This window comes from Benincasa hispida, chromosome 9 (genome assembly GCF_009727055.1).
Source record: "Benincasa hispida cultivar B227 chromosome 9, ASM972705v1, whole genome shotgun sequence".
Lineage (NCBI taxonomy): Eukaryota > Viridiplantae > Streptophyta > Magnoliopsida > Cucurbitales > Cucurbitaceae > Benincasa > Benincasa hispida.
Window position 1 is genome coordinate 38756791 of NC_052357.1, and position 18922 is coordinate 38775712.

The 18922-nt window shown below is 34.6% G+C and overlaps 1 protein-coding gene and 1 pseudogene across 2 annotated transcripts; one reads left to right on the forward strand and one right to left on the reverse strand.

Annotated features, from left to right (window-relative positions):
- Positions 1–639: 639 nt before the first annotated feature.
- LOC120084705 lies at positions 640–6823 on the forward strand (annotated as a pseudogene).
- Positions 6824–8474: 1651 nt separating this feature from the next.
- On the reverse strand, positions 8475–15877 carry LOC120085020 (2Fe-2S ferredoxin-like). Of its 2 annotated transcripts, none has more exons than XM_039040839.1 (8): positions 15562–15877; positions 15040–15105; positions 11873–11940; positions 10986–11095; positions 9680–9786; positions 9468–9517; positions 9297–9379; positions 8475–8812 (listed from the first exon to the last, which is right to left on the reverse strand). In XM_039040839.1, the coding sequence occupies exons 2-8, from the start codon at positions 15095–15097 to the stop codon at positions 8698–8700; spliced, it is 591 nt and encodes a 196-aa protein (XP_038896767.1). In that variant the 5' UTR covers positions 15098–15105; positions 15562–15877; the 3' UTR covers positions 8475–8697. The 2 variants fall into 2 exon arrangements, with proteins under 2 accessions (XP_038896767.1, XP_038896768.1); XM_039040840.1 differs by having other exon boundaries at positions 15040–15108.
- Positions 15878–18922: the final 3045 nt, after the last annotated feature.

An 18922-nucleotide genomic window follows, 5' to 3' on the forward strand; every position in this document is an offset into this window, starting at 1 on the left:
CATAGTAACAACAAAGAGTGGGCTAAACTATTAGTAGGAGTTGAAATTGTAGTGGTTAAGAAGTTGCATCTTTCCCATAGAAACTTGCCAATCCATAGGTGTATCATGAAGTTATAAAGGTTATACCTGTAAACCAACCTCTAACAACAAAATAAGCACAAGGAAAGAGCAATAGACTGGACCAACCTACAAAAACGAAACGGTCCCTCCATAACCAATCATCCACAATATCGAATAGATCATTTTCGTCTTTGGTAAATTTACCAACTAACTTCAAGCATTCTCGAATACCTCATAGCTTTTTCACGACCTTTAAGACGACCTTTAAGACTATCATTTCCACATGATTTCAACTATCTTTTCTAATAAGTTTCAATGGTTTCCAAAAAAAGGAGAAAGGTTTTCAGTTTTTTCTGCTCATGTTTTTCAATCCACCTTGTCTCTGTCTCTTGCTAATTTGTCGCCCATTACCTAGAAAGTACAAAGGGAATACCCTTTTTGTTTTTAAATCGTTTTCTTCCTCTATTTCTAATGAATGTATCTTTGGAAGTTGAGGACTAACATCATTCTTCACTTGGATTGAGCTAAACCTAGTTGAGTTTTATAGCACACCCTTCTTCCCAATAGCCTTTTTGAATCATGGGTTCCCTTGATTATTTTATGCAAAGCTTAACTAACTTGTTCTTTAATGACCCTTCTTCCCTTGTGGGCTCTACTGATCACTTTCTCCTTAAACCCATTTTAGCTCATGGGCTTTCTGGTTTGGCTCACTTGGTTTTGTTGCTTGTTCTTTGCTTCTCATGGGTGTGCTTAAAGTTGAAATCAGGCTGTGGGGAACGTCGGAGTGAGATAAGGTATTTGAACTATAACGAAAAGTTCATATGCTGCCTCATTATTTCTGCTTTCAATCTTATTTTTTTCTCTCTTGACTGCTTTTACTGGTATAGAAATGGGTGGTCTGAGGAAACTCTGATGACTCTTCTGGACTTTGGGTTGAAAGTATTTGCATGGGGCAATGTTTTTAAAGTTACCAAAACTAAGAAATCAAAATTTGCAATTCATTTGAGAGTTCGATGGATTTCTTACTTTGTTGTTTCTAAAGAAACTCTAAAAATAGAGAACCAATAAGCGGAAACAGATCGTTCCAAACCCCATTGTGAAAGAACATCAACATTTACAATCTAACACAGGACAGTTATGCATTAGGTAAAAACAAAGGGATCAAGTAAACATACCCTTGAAGAACCTTTCTTCTAGTAATCCCTCGATCTATCAACCAAGCGTCCAACAGCATGAACGCAACGCAAGAAAATCCAGCAAACATCACGAACTGTAAGATCCTCGATCACAATCGAGTTAAACTCGATACTCGACCCTCGAATTCAAACTCGACACAACCAAGAGGCTACCTTAATATTCTCGGTGTGAGAATCTAGAAGATATGGGCTCTGTATGGATTTGGTAGAGGGAAAGAGGAACTGGATGATCGATTATATGATCGAGTAAGTGGGAGAAGATAGAAATCTATCGTTTGACTTGGGTACTTGATCGTTTAGTAGCGAATGACTATCGTATAGATACTCATTCCTTGATCGTTTACTCTCTCAACGCTATCGTGCGTCTTTTTGCCTTATGTGCGTTGTCTTATGAAAAAATGAAAACGATTTTCATTTTATCCATCAGTTATCAAAAACTTATTATAAATTAGTGGGAAAAACCAAAAAATGATTATTTCATAATCGATTTAATTATAAATAAATATAATAACTTATTTATCATATTATATTTATAACCTATAGTTTTAATATCATATCATATGTAATATATAAACCATAGTTCTTTTTCTCCTTTTTGGCATTTAATATAATATCAAATTTATATTAATTCCTCCAATTAATGTATCTAATACATAAAATCAATTATATCACATATAATTGAATCAATTTAATTATATCATATATAATCAAATTCTCTCTAGTTAATTTGAACACTTCAAACTGACCCAAAAACTGGTTCTCAACTTGAATCTTCGAGCTACCAAGGAGACCTTATGGATCTGTAGCTTTAAGCACCAACGGTATGTGAATAATTGACTAAACTCTTTAATCATGATATCCACCATCTGTTAACTGTCAGGCCCTCCACTAAAGAACGATAGCTGCACTCTTCGCACTATATATATATTTCTGTGTCTATCGGATATAACCAATCAACAGTACAATGACCCTTCACAAATCGTTCGTAAGTACAACTGGTCAATTTACCATTTTGCCCTTGTAGTTACATCTAACTCCTTAAGTACCACTGATTCCTCTAATGAACAATACGTCATAGTCCTACTCTGAGTAAACCCTTCTCGGGCCATGAGAAGGTGTGACACCACATTGTTCAAGCCCCGAAATCAGCCCTTAAGGGAGCAATTTATCTACTTGCCTCTACTTCGGGGAAGGTGTGAATTTCGTCTTGTGTAGCTGAGTTCCCAGTTCCCTAATCAAACGAATCCCCAAAGTGGTAGGTTTGAGTCGACGATCTGGCCACTCGCACCCATGCAAATCAAAGAACCGCCCTCATAGACAGAAGTTCCCAACTCACTCAGGATTCATGTTACCTATGGTCATCCTAGTGAAATGAAAGTCCCTGTCATGAACGGCGTTATATAGCGAGAATTAACATTCCGTGGTCCAGTCTTATACAAACTTCTTTGTATGGAGCATCACTGCTCGTATGTCTAATACATGAATAGTCAGGATCAAACCATTTGTAGCACTTTACAACACTTGTAACACCTACAAAGCGCACCACACTCGTAGCGTCACCAAGATAAGGTTTCTCTCCTTTATCCATATACTACAGACCATTTAGGTTATCACTTAAAGTACGATCCACTTATATGTCTCCACATACATGCTTAAGTTACAACGATAACCAGGGATCTTAATTTATTGGTTGGTGGTTAATTCAACTAAAATATCTCATATTTTATAGACAGGAGTGAATAAAATAACTCATATTATAAATCACCAAATGTTTGTCCATACATGTGTTTACAAATTATAGGACCATACGAGATTTAGGGCATTAACCTCAACAATTTCTTGTTACTGTCTTACTGTGGACTTAGTTTATTATAGAAAAATCCATTCCTTTCCCATTATATACTTGGTTTTAGATGTCATGTCTGTCGTCTCTGGTTTGTTGATCATATATGTTGGGTTCTTTGGTAAGAGTGTGTGTGAACAAGACTCTCTTGAAAAACACCTTCTAAATGGTGACATGAGGTATACTACACTCTATAATGGCAGTATCGAGTCAATGAACTGTAATGGAGATGAAACTATGACCCCGTACAAGACTGCTGGAATTTTCAGTATCCTTTCATTCTCTTGGATTGGTCCTCTGATTGCAATGGGAAATAAAAAGTCATTAGACCATGCGATGTTGTTTCTAGCACCTATCAGATTCTCATAAATAAACTCGAGTCTGAGTGTGGAACAATCGACCGAGTTACCACTCTTTCTCTAGTAAAGGATTTATTCTACTCAGCTTGGAAAGAGATAATTTTAATTGCTGCTTTTGCATTCATTGGCACATTGGCTACTTATGTTGGCCCCTATCTTATTAACACTTTCGTTCAATATCTCAACGGTCACCGAGATTTCGAATATGAAGGCTACATTCTAGTATGTATATTTTTCTTGGCAAAACTCATGGAGTGTCTCGCAATAAGGCATTAGTTCTTTAGGGCACAACAAGTCAAAATGAATGTTCGAGCAGTATTGATTGCAATAATCTACAACAAGAATCAGACTCTTTCTTGCCAGTCAAGGCAACGACACAGAAGTGGAGAGATCATTAACTTCGTTGTTGTAGATGCCAAGAGGGTTTGTGATTTCAGTTGGTATATGCATGATGTCTGGCTGGTGGGTTTTTAAGTTGGATTTGCTTTATTGGTTTTGTATAAAAATCTTGGTCTTGCTTCAATTGCAGCTTTTGTTGCAACTATAGCTATAATGTTGATAAATATCCCATTGGGAAAGTTGCCGGATGAATTTCAAGACAACATAATGGAGTTAAAAGACACAAGAATGAAGGCGACATCTGAAATCTTAAGAAATATGAGGATTCTTAAGCTTCAGGGATGGAAAATGAAGTTTCTATCTAATATATCCGAACTTAGGAATATTGAGGTGGGATGGTTAAAGAAGTTCCTTTATACATTTTCAGGTACAACATTCATCTTTTGGGGTACCCCCAACATTTGTATCCGTTGTCACTTTTGGCACTTGTATGCTTTTGGGGATCCCATTAGAGTCCGGCAAAGTATTATTGCGCTTGCAATGTTTAGGATTCTTCAAGAACCAATTACAATATTCCTAACACAATCTCAATAATGGTTCAAACGAAAGTTTCACTTGAGTGTCCTTCTTTCGTCTTGACGATTTGAAGTTTGATATTATAGAGAACTTCCAAGGGGTAGGTTATATTACAACAGTTGAGATTGTCAATGGGAACTTTTATTGGGACTCGTCTTCTTCAAACCCGACGTTGCAAGATATTAATTTCAAAGTGGAACATGGCATGAGAGTTGTTGTTTGTGGTACAGTAGGCTCAGGCAAGTTCAGTTTGCTATCTTGTATCCTTGGAGAAGTACCTAAAATATCAGGAGATCTAAGAGTGTGTGGTAGTAAGGCCTATGTAGCACAATCACCATGGATACGGAGTGGAAAGATTGAGGAGAACATACTTTTTAGCAAAGAGATGGACAAAGAAAGGTACAAAAGAGTTCTTGAAGCATGTTGTCTAGAAAAGGACCTTGAAATTCTCGCATTTAGTGACCAAACGACAATAGGTGAAAGATGAATAAATTTAAGTGGTGGACAAAAGCAAAGAATTTAAATTGCTCGTGCCTTATACCAAGATGTTGATATTTACTTAATTGATGATCCCTTTAGTGTAGTTGGTGCTCTTACGGGTTCTCATCTCTTCAAGGTAATTCTTTTTGCTATTTAATCTTTGTTTGTAATTTTTAAGTTACTTCCCTCTTTTCAGACAAAATGAAACAATGTGTATGTTGAATTATACCATCATTAGCACTTGATATATGGATTTACAATGATCAATAGTATGGTATTATCCTAACAGGAATGTCTCATTGGTGTTTTGAGTTCAAAAACATTTTTTATGTTACTCATCAAATAGAATTTTTACCAATGGCAGATCTTATCTTAGTAAGTACTTGAGGACTTCCCTCTCTATTTTTAGTTATTTCCTTATAATATTACAAGCGAGCTTTAAAGATTCATTATTAAGTCATGAAAGATGGAAGAATTACTCAAGCAGGAAAGTACGATGAAATTCTACAGTCCGGAACCGGCTTTATGGCACTTGTTGGTGCACACGAGGAAGCATTATCAGCCATTAATTATGTTGAAGAAGATACTTTTGGAAAAACTACTAGCAAGGAAGAGGAGTTTATGATTAGTATTAATGGAATTATACATGAGGAAGATAAAACGGGTATACAAGACGGGAAAGTAGTTAATGCCAATAAATCGAATGGGCAACTTGTACAAGAAGAAGAAAGAGAGAAAGGAAGAGTTGGATTTTCAATTTACTGGAAATACATCAAGTATGCTTATGGTGGAGCTCTTGTGCCCATTATATTGCTTAGCCAAGTTCTCTTTCAGATTCTTCAAACAGGAAGTGATTATTGGATGACATGGGCTACTCCTATTTCAAAGGATATAGAGCCTCTTGTTTCTACCTTTTAGTTGTTTATCATCTTTATTGCTTTCGTTGTTGGAAGCTCGTTCTGTTTCCTTTTGAGATCAACCTTTCTTGTGACAACTGGTTTTAAAGCTACAACTGAACTTTTCATTAAAATGCATACAAGCATCTTTTGTGCTCCCATGTCATTCTCTGATACTACTCCAAGTGGATGAATCCTCAATAGAGTGAGTGAATTTATATTCATGTTGCACTTCCTTGAAACCTCTTATCATAATTTGTAAATATTGTTCTTTTGTTTATGGGCCTCCACAGACCAAAGTGCTATTGATATGGACATACCATTTCAAGTTGGAGCCTTTTGCTTCAATGTGATTCAGCTTTTAGGAACCATTGTAATAATGTCTTAAGTTGCATGGCAAGCTTTCATTATCTTTATACTTGTGATAGCTTTATGCATCTGGTATGAGGTATACCTTCTAACCTTGTGGGTTGTATTGATAGGAAAGTTACATAATGTGAAAACCAAAATCTTTAGAGCTTCTACCATGCACTTACCTTATATTGAGCTTTTGCTGCACATCAATATTATATTCCGACGGCACGAGAGCTATCACGATTTATGGGAGTATGCAAGGCTCCAGTGATACAACTTTTCTCCGAAACAATTTATGGATCAATAACTATTAGGAGCTTCGATCAAGAGTCGAGATTCAAGGATGCCAATATGAAATTGATTGATGCATACTCTCGACCCAGGTTTCACAATGTTGCAGCAATGGAATGGCTTTGCTTCTATCTCGATTTATTGTCTTCCATTACAGTTTCCTCCTTTTTAATGTTTTTGATATCTATCCTTGTGGAAATCATTGATCTAGGTACTTTTTCACGTTCGTCTATCTTTAAACAATGATCTTCAATTTTTTTTAGCTACATGCCTAATTCCTATTACTCTCTACACTAAAGGCATTGCTAGTTTGTCAGTAATCTATAGACATAACCTCAATATGTTGCAAGCTTGGTTGATATGGAACTTTGCAATATGGAGAACAAAATGATATCGATCAAATCAAGTCCAAACTCATCGAAGAAGTAGGTCCATACAACATAAACAAAGTCACAATTCCAAAGGATATGATGAAGATCTTCAACAACCCTCTTACCAAAAAAGAATGATAAAATAAAATAATCCACAACCCCATCAAATTCAACCACCACCGAGACACCCTATCTAAGGTATTCATCGTGCCATGGAGGGGCCTTCCGAACAAAATATTTCATCTTCTTGGAAATTTTATACTCCACATCAAGGCAAAAACCAAGTCTCCCAAAAAATACACTATGGAGAGTTAGGACACCAAAAGTGAATATCCCTTCTATCAACACAATACTAAACCTCCCCCAATAAAGAAAAAGACCAACAAAATCACTCGTTTCTCTATTAAAAACGAACGATGGAACCCAAAATTAGAGACAAACTGGGCCAAAACGACAACCACCAAAGCATTCTTCAAGAAAGACAACGGGTATAAATGGAGAAAAACATAATCAAGAGGACTCAACCAACCACCAATCTTCCTAAAAAAAAAAAAAAGTACCTTTCCCATCCCCTAACTTGACGAGTAAAATGAGACATGAGAGGGACTGACCTATAAGTGTTGCTGACCCCAATCAAGGTCCATTAAAAAAGGAACAGATCAACCCAACTTACCCATAATAACCTTGGGTCATAAAACATCGAAATCCTAATAAAAGCACAACCACCATTTGGCTAAAAAGTCGAGTTACGAGCTTTCGAATTTCCTATACCCAATCCCCTATATTTCACAGGTTTCAAAACCTCCGCCACCTATGTGTTTGATGTAACATCTTAATAAACATGTATTGAACATTTATTAAAGCATATTGAATACACTTCTTTTAGAAAAGAATAGCAAGACTTTTTATTAAGTGAATAGAAAGAGATCAATAATCAAAATTATAAGATACAAGTTATTAAATGCACATATTAATATAGGACAAAAGCAATAAATTTTGAAGGTAAAATACGTCGCTCTTAATTTTTAACTTATAAAAAAATTATAAATATTTTTAAAAAATGCATATTTTTGCAAATGCTTTCTAGTTCCTTCCATCCATGTCCTTAATTTGTAAAAGTTGAGTCACTACATTCGTAATATTTCTCTAAAATAGAATAAACTTAAGTATTAATTTTCTAGATAGCATTTTATTTTAAATTTTCTTCTACGAGTCCGACTACTACACGAGTGGGTGGAAAGATTCAAATTTCCAATCTCTTGATTAAGAAAATAAATCTTAACTAATTAAGCTATATTTAAGTCAATAAAAAACATATGGAAATCAAACTATAATGCGTACTACTTTTTTAATAGAATCCATACAACTTAAAATTCTCATATGTAGTTATTTTTTAGTTGGAAAACAACCTTACGTGAACAGGATTTTTTCTATATGAGTCCTTGAGTTCTAAGAGTTCTAAGAAAACAGTACTATTAAAAAAGTTCTCTAAAACACATTATAACAAGTCTTTCAAATATGGCCATATAACTCGATGGTTAAGATATATCAACCTTCAAGGTGGATCAAATGTGCCACAGGCCGATGCCCACCCAAATAGAGAGTGGAAAAGAGGAACTAAACAAAAGAAATTGCATGAACAGGAAGAAAAGAAATAAATAAAGGATCACCAAGAACTTTTAAATAAATTATTGACCCTGAATCAGAGATTAGTCAAAAAAATTTAAATATTTCTTTCTTTTATGGAATTTGATCGTGACATATCAGCTACATTTTCAAAAGAATAGAAGATAAGTTTAACCAATACTCAAAACAGTTTCTAACATACTTTGAACCATGAAAGCAGAGATAAATTGAATCATGAGGCAAAACTAGTGGGTAAAACTAGTGGGTTAAACCTTGTTTGATCCCCATCTCATAGTTCCAAAATGCTTAGTGTGGCTTTGGCGTAAAGCCGTCAACAGCAAAATTTCTGGTGGCTGCAGGAATGGCTAAACGAATTCCATCAAGTTCAGGTTTTGCAATAACTTGACATCCCAAACGAGACCTGCAGTATCCCAACAAATTAATACCAACAAAAACAGGTTAACATATCATTTGATTTATGAAGTACGGTCATCAGTTTTCAGACTGTCAAAGTTAATTTGTTTTAATAAGAGACAATTTTTAATTGATGAAATGAAAAGAGATTAATGTCTAACGGAAACAAACTCCGCAAGGAAGTGATATACTAGCGACAAAAAAACAAATACAAAACTGAATAAAAAAGATAGAAAATAAATAAAACTCATCTGGTTAGATATTTTCACTAACGTTTCATCTTTCACCCAATACAGTATAATGTTAGTGTTTGAAATGCCACGTCATTAGCTGGTTATTCAATTTCTACAATGTAATTGACTAGAAATTTGATTGAAATGTTTTAAAACATCGGGGTGGAATTATAGCATTTAGTAAATTAAATAACTGGTGTATACTCTAAAGATCAAAGAACATATCAAAATAAGTTAATTTATGCGCAAGGAACCCACGTTTCTGTAAGCCCGAACGCCAGATCCAACATGTCATTCTCCTCATCGACTGGCTCTTCTAGTTTGTTGTAGTATTCCATATCCTGTGACATGATTTAATCAGATTTTACACAAAAGTCAAGTCTAGAATTGTAGAGAGAGAGAGAGAGAGAGAGAGAGAGAGCAACTTACCATCACAATAACATGACAAGTTGAACAAGCTAATGAACCTTCGCATGCTCCTGGTTTGAGAGAGAAAACAGTTTCTAGTGATGAAACAGAAACTCAAGAGCCAGCATGCCATAATATACCATGTTTAGCTATGTAAAATAAATGCTTGAATCATGAGGAAATGCAGGATAGTGCTTAAACTTTTTAAGGAGGGAGTGAATCAAACTCCTTACCTTCAAGTTCTATATCGTTTAAATGAGCAGCTTCTAACATGGACATTCCAACGGGAACTCTAATTTGTTGCTCTTCTCCATCCTTAAGGACAAATGTGACAGATATCCTGCAAATCACAGTTTCTGGTAGAGAAGAATCAACAGAATAACTCAAATGCAGACCACCGAGAAAATTTTAAATTATGTTCTTACTCAGGATGCGAGTCTATTATTGAAGGCCAAAGTGGTACAGTTTCACAAGAAAAGAGTCTTCAGCTTGACGTTGAAAAAGTAAGGTTAACTAGGATTTTCTTAATAGTATTCTCGTTGATAAAAGATTTTGGACCTCAAAATTAATTGTATAATTAGTGGGAGAAAAAATGTTATTTGTATGTGTTTCTATATATATATGAATTGTTTTTACGCAAGCATCCACACTCGCTCTCCAAAAGTACTAAGAAATGCAAATGCCATTAAGAAAAATAGTAATAAAAAAAAATCCTGAATAGCCAAAAACACACGTAGAAAATCTAAAAATTCAAATACATAAAAGAGAATCTATTTAGGAGTGTTCAAATAACCCGACAACCTAGACAATCCAGACTATCCAACCCAAAATGTAAGAGTTGCATTGGGTTAAACTTTTTCTATTTTTATTGGGTCGGGTCGTGGGTTGGCTAAAAAATTGTGGGTTAACCCAACCCAACTCGAATTATATATATATATATATAGAGAGAGAGAGATTTGTGAATTTTTAATATTTTTCTTTTAAAATTGTTTTGATATTTGCATTTGTTTAAAGTTTGCAATAAATATCATAGATATTTGGTATTTAGCATTTGAATTTTATGAGATTAGAGTTATTAGTCATGTGTTGTATATAAAAAAAATAAGTTACAAACCGACAACCCAACCCAAATCTTAAGAGTTGGGTTGGGTTGGGTTAGAGACATTATTTGGGTCCTTTGGGATGCCAACCAAACCTCCAAAAAGTATCCTCAACCCAACTCAACCCAACCCAACCCATTTACACTCTAACTCCATTATCAACACTATATAGTAATGAGGGGTGTTTCAACTGGGTTATTATCTTAACTATCTACATTGGCGGCAGGGAATGTTTCCATCTCAAAAAGTTATCTATCTATCAAAGAGAAAGCCACAAAAACTTGAACAAAGAATGATGGTTCAAATCCAAAATAAGTCACTCACAACCATGTAAAGCACACTGCACCTGCATACTATTTTAATCAGTGATACTGCTTGGTGCGATTAAAGACTAAAGTCTTCTCATATATATGTAATGTTAAAAGCTAAAAGAACTTACGTTTCTTTTGGTTCATTCTCTTCATTACAGCCATCCTGAGGACCTGACGTAGAATACAGACGTTGTTCCTGCCATTTGAAACCTTGAAGCACCTGAACTTGGGCCTGTGGCTAAAAAAAGAAATAAAGGGTCCCATTATTACTACCTCTAATAATAACTACAGCATGCATACCATGTCTCACTAAAAAGTTGAAGTACCCTTCATAGTTATCAATTATCTCCCCAATTAAAAACAAATGTTTTTAAGACACAAACATATAATTTGGAAGCAATATATAATATATTAAATAATAAATTTCATGGCACGGCAAAGATAAGAATTCAATGGAATAATAAATCTGGAATAGCTTCCAACTCCCAATTGAGATGAAAGGTTGAATGTTTCTTTCCTTATAGGAACCCATTTGTAGAGAAATAGCAAGTACGAAGGGCAAAACCACGAACAGCCCGAATGTTACCAAAAAAAGGAATCCTGATTGACGCTGATTACCGCGGGGTGGGGGGAAGAAGAGACACACACACAAAAAGACAACAAAGTTCCAAATCCCAATCAGCATTGATTACTTTTTCTTTGATAATAAATTGTACACTTAATCTTAAATTGAAAGTATACCTAATATTAAAATTCTTACGCAAATATAACAGGCAAGGAAAATAGCTTACCAAATCCAATTAGATCTCTAACCTTTTGGTTGAAGGTATATGCCTTAACCAGTTGAGTAATGCTTAGGTTGGCAATTAAGAAAATATTATATTCCCAAAAGTTCATGCCTGTTGGCCAATGAACTAATGTAGCTAATACTTAATTCATACTAGCTATATAATGTGAACTTGAGCAACCACAATAGTTTAAATATTCAACTAAAAGACAGAAAGAATTAACTAACCAGAGTTCGCAGGTATTTGAAAAAAGGCCCTCGAATGTGACTTGCTTTAGTCACCAGTAAAGATTGCCCTGGTGAAGTGAAAAAAAAGGAATAAAACTAATCAGAAACAACAAACGCTGCATCGCCTATAATAAGAACTCTGACCCAAAAAAAAGAAACAAAGAAGCATGAAAAAAAATTGAATAAAGGAACAAAAAGGTGATATTTGTGCTCTGAAACACTAATACCAAGCATAAGCAACTGGATTTGAAGATGATGCAAGAAAATATGCACCTCCTCCAAAAAGTCTCAATTTCTGGGTAAATTGAACTTCCATTATTTCTTAAGAGAACCATCTCCTAAGAAGCACAGACATTTTAGTTTGCCTAGTGTGTCCGTGTCTGATATTTGGACACTCCAACACTTGTTGGACACGTATTGGACACTTGTTAGTGCAACAAATGAGTGTGACATGCCTAGAACACTTACTGAATAGATTAAAAAGATACATATATGACAAAAATAATAAATTTTGAGTGTGAAATACATCAGACTAATTTTTTAAGCATATAATTGCATCAACCCATTTACTTTGGATTTTCTTCCGGTAAAAAAAATAATATATTTTTTAAAACGTATATTAATAAACGTGTCCTTATCGTGTCCATGTCCTGGATTTTAGAAAAAGATGTGTGGTCGTGGCCGTGTCGTAATTGTGTCTCGTATCCATATCTATGCTTCTTAGACTATCTCTAGACCATCTCTTCCTCCATCGTCTATTGGCTATTAAAGGGTTGTCAGTCTTTTTCAAGGAGTTTTGGGTCATCTATTGTTTTTTGGATATGGAAACATTTCATTCAATGAATGAAATAGGGGAAGCCCAGCACCAATCGGTAATTACAAGAAATCTATCCAATGGGAAAGAAAAAAAAAAAGCTATAGGAAATAAAAGGAGGCGTAGAATTACACCAATTGAAAACATGAGTAAGCACCAAATCCAATAATGTATCAAAAGTAGAGGATGTGTCTCTGAAGAACCGACCATTGCATTCACCCCAAAGAGTCCAAAAGAAACCCTGCACAATAGTCAACCAATTAATTCGTCTGGTACCACCAAAAGGATGCCCCACAAGTAAAGACCAATAAAGGCTTCCAGACCAATATTCCAAAAACGCTTTTCAAAGGAGCAGTGAGCAAGAAAACGAGCTGGGGATTCAGAGCTATGACAACACATAAGGCACCAAGAAAGGGAAAGATGCACATAAGCCATACAATGTTGTAATCTATTTTTCGTGTTTATGGCTCCAAGATTGAGCTCCCATAAGAAAATTTTGATCTTCTTCGAGTAATTATCCTTCCATGTAATAGAGGAGAGATCCATCTGGAGAGGGTCAACAAAAACAACCAAATCCGTGATAAAGGATTTAACCGTAAAACAACATGATGAGTCCAATGGCCAAATCCAAACATCACGGTAGTCAAATGCCTAATTGAGGTGAGATGATTGAGATAAAATAGTCCATTCAGAAATTTCCAAATCATTAAGATTACGACGAAGATGAGATCTCATGTATCGGAATCAGCAATCCATACATCCCATGTATCAAGTCGTCTATTGTTTGCCAAGAAGAATCAATCATTGGCTAGCGGAAGTGCTTGAGGGTTGGTGGTCTAAGGGAAAATGGAAAATAGTTTGCCAATTGACGATGTATGATTAAAACTCTTTTGTGGAACCTTCAGAAGAAGATAATTTTTCTTTTGATCCTTTTTGTATGTACGTCTAGCATAATGCCTCTTGGTGGTGTACAATTCACACAAAATTCTTTTGTAATTCTAGCCTTACCACTCTTTTCCAAAAAAACAAATTTAGCCTTACCATGATTCTTAACAATCGGGAGACTTTCCTTTAGTGGTTCTCTAGGGAGGGGCTTTCTCTACCCCTTGTCCTTATGATGTTCTTTTATATTTGTGCGAATATACTTCTTTGTCTCTTACAAAAAAATAATTTTAAAAATATTATAATATTTGAATATAAATATATATCAAGTGAACGAATCATAAACCAACATGACAAGGAATTAAAAACAAAATTAGAAAACCTAAATAATTAGATCCAACAATCTTGTTTCTAGGGGAACAAAGAATCAAACCCTAAATATGTTGAAAAGGTAAATTGACAAAGACCCTCATACCGATGATTTAGAAGACCACCTATCTAAGAAGCACAGAAACAGATACGGATACATGATATGGATACGATATGATACGGCGATACGTTAATTTTTAAAAATTAAGATATGGATAGGTTGAAGATTATATATATATAATGTCTAATTAATTGTTATAATCCTTATTTTAAGTTAGATTCAAATAGATTTAAGAAGAGAGTGAAAACTTGAAAAAAAAAAAATCTAGTAACGTCGAGTGATTGTTGAGCGACTAGAGCAGACAGTAGAAAAAAAGTAAAAGATGAAGATTGAAGAATGAAGTTAAGGATGAAAGGGTTGTGAATCATGATTTAGATAGTGAGAGAGACGGGAAGAATGAAGATTTAATTACTTTTCGAGTTTTTTCTTTTAATTTTTTATGTTTTTATCATTTTTAATTTATTTTGTTTTGGATTGTTCAATTTAAGTGGACTTTTATGTTTGGGAGTGATTTTAAAATGGTTGAAATCACTTGTCATTTTCAAAATCACCGTGAAACATGTTTAATCCTTCAAAACTAATTTCAATGCTATGAAAATTGCATTTAAAAGTGTAAAATCGAAAACTAAATTAATTTTGAATAATTAAAAGTGTGTTTTCGAGTGATGTTAAAAATGAAAAAAGTGATTTTTTATGATTTTAAAATCACTCCTAAACATGCACTAAAATAAAATGGGTTGTGGGTTGGACTTTTTAAGTGGTTGGGCTTAAATTTGAAAAAAAAATGACATACGTATCCCTTTCACGTATCTGGAAGCAGCGTATCTAAAAATTTTAAAAATTAAAATAAAAATTAGATACTTCAAATCACGTATCTGTCACGTATCTAGACGTATCCGTATTTGATGCCGATTCTCTGTACAATTAGAAGTATTTGTGCCTCTAGCCACCTATACATGTCTTCCAAATTGACGTGCACTAAGAAAATAAATAATATACAGTACTTAAAAATGAGGGAGAACAGAGGGGAGAACAGCATACCTCTGAAGAGCTCTTTTATCATCCGGACTCCATTTCTTGAAAGTTTAAAAAGCGACATAATAGTTCCTGCTATTACAACACTATCAGCAAGAAATATAACAAATACAAATAAGCGATGGAAGCTACATCATAGAACGACTTTCTCTAATCCAACAAATAGCAACAGCATGGACAATAAATTGAAGGGTGAAGCAGAAGTCCAATCAAATTGCTAGATTCAGTAAAATACTTTTCTTCTAAAGTTACCAAATTACTTCTAGCAACCAAATGTCTCAAACATCAATGAACCTAACCTTAGGCCTATACCAGTAAAGAAGATCATGTAATTGAAAATTTGACGCAATATGAAATGTGGAAGCAAGCAGAGAATTCCTGCCATCAACCTACAATGTGGGGTGTGCAAAAACGGTGGAGTTTTGCTCTACAACATGCACATTCTTCAATTAAACAGAGACAACAAAGAGAAAATGAACCTCTGAAACGCAAATGGCTGAGAAAAGAAACTTGGATTTTGTTGGGTACCTGCAAAATATCAGCTGAAAGCTGAAACAGAGACTGGCGACGGCTTTCAATCGATTGAAAGGTGCGGTTTTCGTCGAAGGACACACTTTCGAGAGAGACGGAGGTGCGCTTCAGTGCCTCCGCAAGGTTGGAATCAAATTTTGCGTCCAAAATAAGTCGGATTTCAAATTAAAATCGACAGTCTGATTCAAAAACTTAACCCTCAGTTGAATCGAAGAAAAAAATGCAACAGAGAAGGAAAAAGCATTCTATGGGCGTTGGCGTGGCGGCGTGAGGTTGGAACAGAGAGTGGGTGAGTATAGGGTTGACAAGTACTTTCTTTCTCTTTTTAAATTTTACATATATAATAATGATTATATATATATATGTATATATATTTTAGTTAATTAAAACCTTAAGCTAATAATTACATCAAATCAAATTATGAACCTTTACAAGCATATTAATTTATAGAAAAATTGTGAGAATAGCATCTTTAAGTTTTTACCTTATAAAACTAGTACTTTTTTAAATATTGTTCAAATAGTTTTTCTCGATATATTCCGGACGAGATCGACTACCAAGATTTAGATTAAAAAAATTAATCCAATAATTTTTTCAAAATATTATGTAATCTTCCTAAATCTAATACCAAATCTTATATATTTTCAAATTTTCTCCAAATATTATGGATGGAATATACAAGCATGCAACGGAAGCAATCAGAATCAATAAGCACTCTAATTACACTTAATCTGAGTTCTAAAAGCATGGAAAGTAACAACTTACAAAAGAAGAAGGTTTTAGAACTTCTACCTTTGATGAATCCTCCAAATCCAAACTGCTCTCCACGAATTTGAGCTTCAAATCAACCGTAGACCATCAAGAGTGTCTTCTCTACTATTCTCAACCTTGGATTTGAGTGGTGGAACTCAGTATTCAAGTGAATTGATGTGGGAATAAGAGAGGGTAAGATAGAGAGAATTCTACAGAATTTCCAAAAATCCAACATTCCACATCCAATATGAAAAATTGGAAGCTTTTATGTAATTGATACATGCAGCCATGGAAGGAGACAACAATCTGTCACTTCAATTAGCATGAGAAAATAGGGATGGATGTTAATTTTAGGTCGTCCACCAAACCACTCAATTTTGTGGATTTTCCCACTAACTCCATTTAAATCCCAACTTAAATTGAATTAATTTTCAAAATTAAAATTCAAAATTCAATTTCTAAAATTGATTTTGCGATTTTAAAAATTAATTTGATTTTAATCCATTAAACATATTTAATTAATTAATTAATTAATAATTTAATATCAAATATTAAATTAATCAAACACCTAATTTTAAACATGAATCCTATTCATGTAATAAATATTTAAATTAATATTTAGATATTTTAAACTCTCTAATTTAATTTTATTTTGATAAATTAAACGTTAATTATATCGAATATAATTATGCAAACCCTAATTTAAAATTGAACATTTCAAATTCAAAGCCTAGTTTACAATTTGAACACTTTAAATTGAAACCCTAAATTCAATTTGAATATTTCAAATTAAAATTCAATTTGAGCACTTCAAATTGAAAACTTAATTTTGATTTTGAACATTTCAAAATTGCTTAATTCACTAATCCAAGGCGTTTATGTTTTACGAGCTAGTAAAGGGACCTTATAGACCTATAGATCATGAGTTTTAACAATTCGAGATTAATTGGCTAAACTCTTTAGACCAAATTAATCAATACTCGTTAACTACTAAGACACACCACTATAGCTCGATAGTTACACTATCCTCACTCTAGATATATTTCTATCCACTTGATTTAACTATAATCAGTAAAGCGACCCTTCATAGGTTATTCGTAATAACGGTTGGGTAAAATGCCCATAATTACATCTTGTTCCTTAGGTTCCATTGATCCTCTAATGAACAATTGGTTTGTGATCCGATCACTAAACCGAGTCCCTCTCAGTCTAATGAGAGGGTGGGGCCCCGTGTTTAAAACTTGGATTCAGTACTTAAGAGAACAGCCTTTCCCCTATCCCTAAATCGAGTAGGTGTGCATTTCATCTTGCACCCTATGTCCCCGACTATCTACCAGGTCTTACCCCTAAAATGGGAGGGTTATTGAGCCGACGCTGTTGAGCCAATCCTCACCTATGAAAATCTAAGGATAATCCCGAAAAACAGGAGTTAATAGTTAGCTCAGGATTAAGGTCCAGTTACCTAGGTCATCGAATTGAAACAATCGGTCTTAAATAGTAAACAACGTTATAAAGTAAGAGTGACTTATTTTTTGGTCTAATCTTATGCAAACTCATTGCATAGGACACCCCCCATCCTCATCTCAACACATGAACAAATTAGGATCACTTTGTTCGTAGCACTTTACAACAAATTGTAACAACTACAAAGTGGGTCGCAACCTTATTCGTATACTATAGACCGTTTTGGCTATTTACTCGAACTTGATCCATCTTTATGTCTCCACATAAAATTCAAGTATCCACATAAAGTTCCACCTGTTGCTTCTTCAGCTCGGGTCCATAAGTCTGACCCAGCGTCAGCTCCAGGTACATGTAATCCTGCCTCTAATGATATTGGTACTTGTGTTGAGAATGATACTTGTAGTGTGAGTAAAGATGAAGAAATTGTTGCTAGTTGTGCCAAGGACACCATGTGTGATGCAGATGCAGTTGAAAATAACAGTGTTGAGGAAACGACTCTAGAAAGTGAAAGTGTTACAAGGGAGGATGAAGATGTGAAAGATCCCTCAAAAGATAAAGCTCTAAAGCAGACTACCAAATGTGGTGAAAGGTCAGATAAGATGGAAAGTCATGACGCTTTTCTTGACCTTCCCATTACTTTGAAGAGAGGCACTAGATCCTGTACGAAGTATTCTATGCACAGTTACATGTCTTACAATAACTTGTCAACCGAGTTCGAGGCTCTCACTACCAACCTGGATATAGTAATGATACCAAGTAGCATACATGTGGTAATAGAGATTCCTGAGTGGAAAGCTACAGCTATGGAAGAAATGAGGGCTCTTGAGAAGAATGAGATTTGGTATCAGGTCTCTCTCCCCAAAGAGTACAAGACAATTGGATGCAAATGGGTTTTTACCATAAAATACAAGTTTGATGGAACGATTGACAGATACAAGGCTAGACTGGTTGCCAAAAGCTTTATTCAGACCTTTGGAATAAACTACTCAGAAACCTTCTCTCCAATGGCCAAGCTTAATACCGTCCGAGTTCTGTTATCGGTAACTGTGAACAAAGATTGGTTTCTTCATCAACTTGATGTAAAAAATTTATTTCTTAATGGTGAGCTAGAAGAGGAAGTCTACATGAGCCCTCCCCTGGT

Bases quoted from the DNA above. Each gene is read 5' to 3' on its own strand.
- LOC120085020 (XM_039040839.1), bottom strand. From the start codon at position 15,097: ATGTCGCTTTTTAAACTTTCAAGAAATGGAGTCCGGATGATAAAAGAG. The intron at 11,941-15,039 runs GTATGCTGTTCT...TCACTTCACCAG, and splicing joins GATAAAAGAGCTCTTCAGAG to GGCAATCTTTACTGGTGACT. The intron at 8,813-9,296 runs GTGGGTTCCTTG...GGGATACTGCAG, and splicing joins GCGTTCGGGCTTACAGAAAC to GTCTCGTTTGGGATGTCAAG.